The sequence below is a fragment of the Geospiza fortis genome, unplaced genomic scaffold, assembly GCF_000277835.1.
Source record: "Geospiza fortis unplaced genomic scaffold, GeoFor_1.0 scaffold566, whole genome shotgun sequence".
NCBI classification, from domain to species: Eukaryota; Metazoa; Chordata; class Aves; order Passeriformes; family Thraupidae; genus Geospiza; species Geospiza fortis.
In genome coordinates, this window is record NW_005054833.1 from 55,166 (window position 1) to 56,673 (window position 1,508).

Here is a 1,508-nt window from a genome sequence, read left to right on the forward strand (position 1 = left end):
CTGTGGGATCCAGCTGTGGGATCACTGTGGGATCACTGTGAGATCCAGCTGTGGGATCACTGTGGGATCCGGCTGTGGGATCACTGTGGGATCACTGTGGGATCCGGCTGTGGGATCCAGCTGTGGTATCCAGCTGTGGATCCAGCTGTGACCGGTCCCTCCCCGCCCCGCGTGCCGCAGGTGATCCGCCGGGGCTGGCTCACCATCAACAACATCAGCATCATGAAGGGCGGCTCCAAGGAGTACTGGTTCGTGCTCACGGCCGAGTCGCTCTCCTGGTACAAGGACGAGGAGGTACGGGCGGGAAAACGGGGGAAATCTGGGATTTTGGGGGGAAAATGGGGAAAATCAGGAATTCCTGGGGCTCCAGAGGGAAGAAAATGGAGGAAATCCAGGATTCCAGCAGGGAAAAAGGGGAAAATCTGGAGTTCCATAGAGAGAAACGAGGAAAATCCAGGGCTCTGGAGGGAAAAACAGGGAAAATCTGGAATTCCTGGAGCTCTGAAGGGAAAAAATGGGATGTGAGGAGGGAATCTGCGATTCCTGGGAGGAGGATCCTTGGGATGGGGGTGGTGATTAGCGCGCGGGGTTAATTATCTTGGGGTCAGCTGGGATTGCCTGGAGGGAGCTGCGATGGGCTCCTGGTCCCATCGGGGTGACCCCGATTCCCTCCCTCGCTGGATTTTGGGGGGCTGGAGCTGGGAGATCCTCCAGGGGCGCTGCAGACCCCGCCTCATTCCCCAGGGTTTGCCCCGGGAGGGGCCGGGGCAGCTCCAGCCCCTCCCTGGAGGTTTTGGCTTTTCCACCCTTCCCTTCCCTTCCCTTCCCTTCCCTTCCCTTCCCTTCCCTTCCCTTCCCTCTGTATTGCAAAATGCTGGACTAATTATCATGACAAAGTTCTCGTCTTCTTAATTGCATCTCAATGTTCACTATTGCTCTAATTACTCAATACTGGGGATTCCAGATATATTTCAGGATGTGTGATAAATATTTACAAATTTTCGTATGTCAGGCAGTTCTTCCAGAGAACAGAAAACTGTATTTTCTACTGGAAACAGCTTGGAGAAGGATTGTCTTTAAACTCACAAAATTTAAGTATTCAGGTGCTTTGCTGGTTTGAAAACAAACAGTAACAAGCAAAGGAAATGCTGTCCTGAGGGGCGGTGTGCCTGTGAATACTCAGACACTGAAAATTCAGGCTTCTAATGTTTCTCCTTTTTCTTTTTTTTTTTTTTCTCTTGTACACAAAAGTTCTAAAATTTAAAGGCACTAGGATTGTTCTCCCAATTTTCTTTCACATATTTTTACCTATTTTAGCTCCTAGGAGATAAAGGCTTGTTATTTTTGCATCTCTTTTACTCCCATCTTGTCAATGCTATCCTCCTCTAGTGGAAGTATTTATTCAGAATCCTTTGACAGGATGTTCTAAAGATGTGGATGTCAGGGAAAGCTGAAGCATCACCATAGCATTATGCAAAAATGTCTATTGTAATATAAATCCCTATGCC

The 1,508-nt window shown here is 49.0% G+C and overlaps 1 protein-coding gene across 1 annotated transcript in view; it reads left to right on the plus strand.

Annotated features, from left to right (window-relative positions):
• The window catches only part of LOC102044497 (dynamin-2), a gene marked incomplete at its 3' end in the record, with an annotated part of 23,898 nt that overhangs the window by 18,819 nt on the left and 3,571 nt on the right, over nt 1–1,508 (plus strand). Inside the window, exon 16 of the mRNA XM_031065521.1 lies at nt 181–294. Within this exon, the coding sequence (XP_030921381.1) occupies nt 181–294 (114 nt within the window). The remainder of the gene's footprint in view (nt 1–180; nt 295–1,508) is intronic.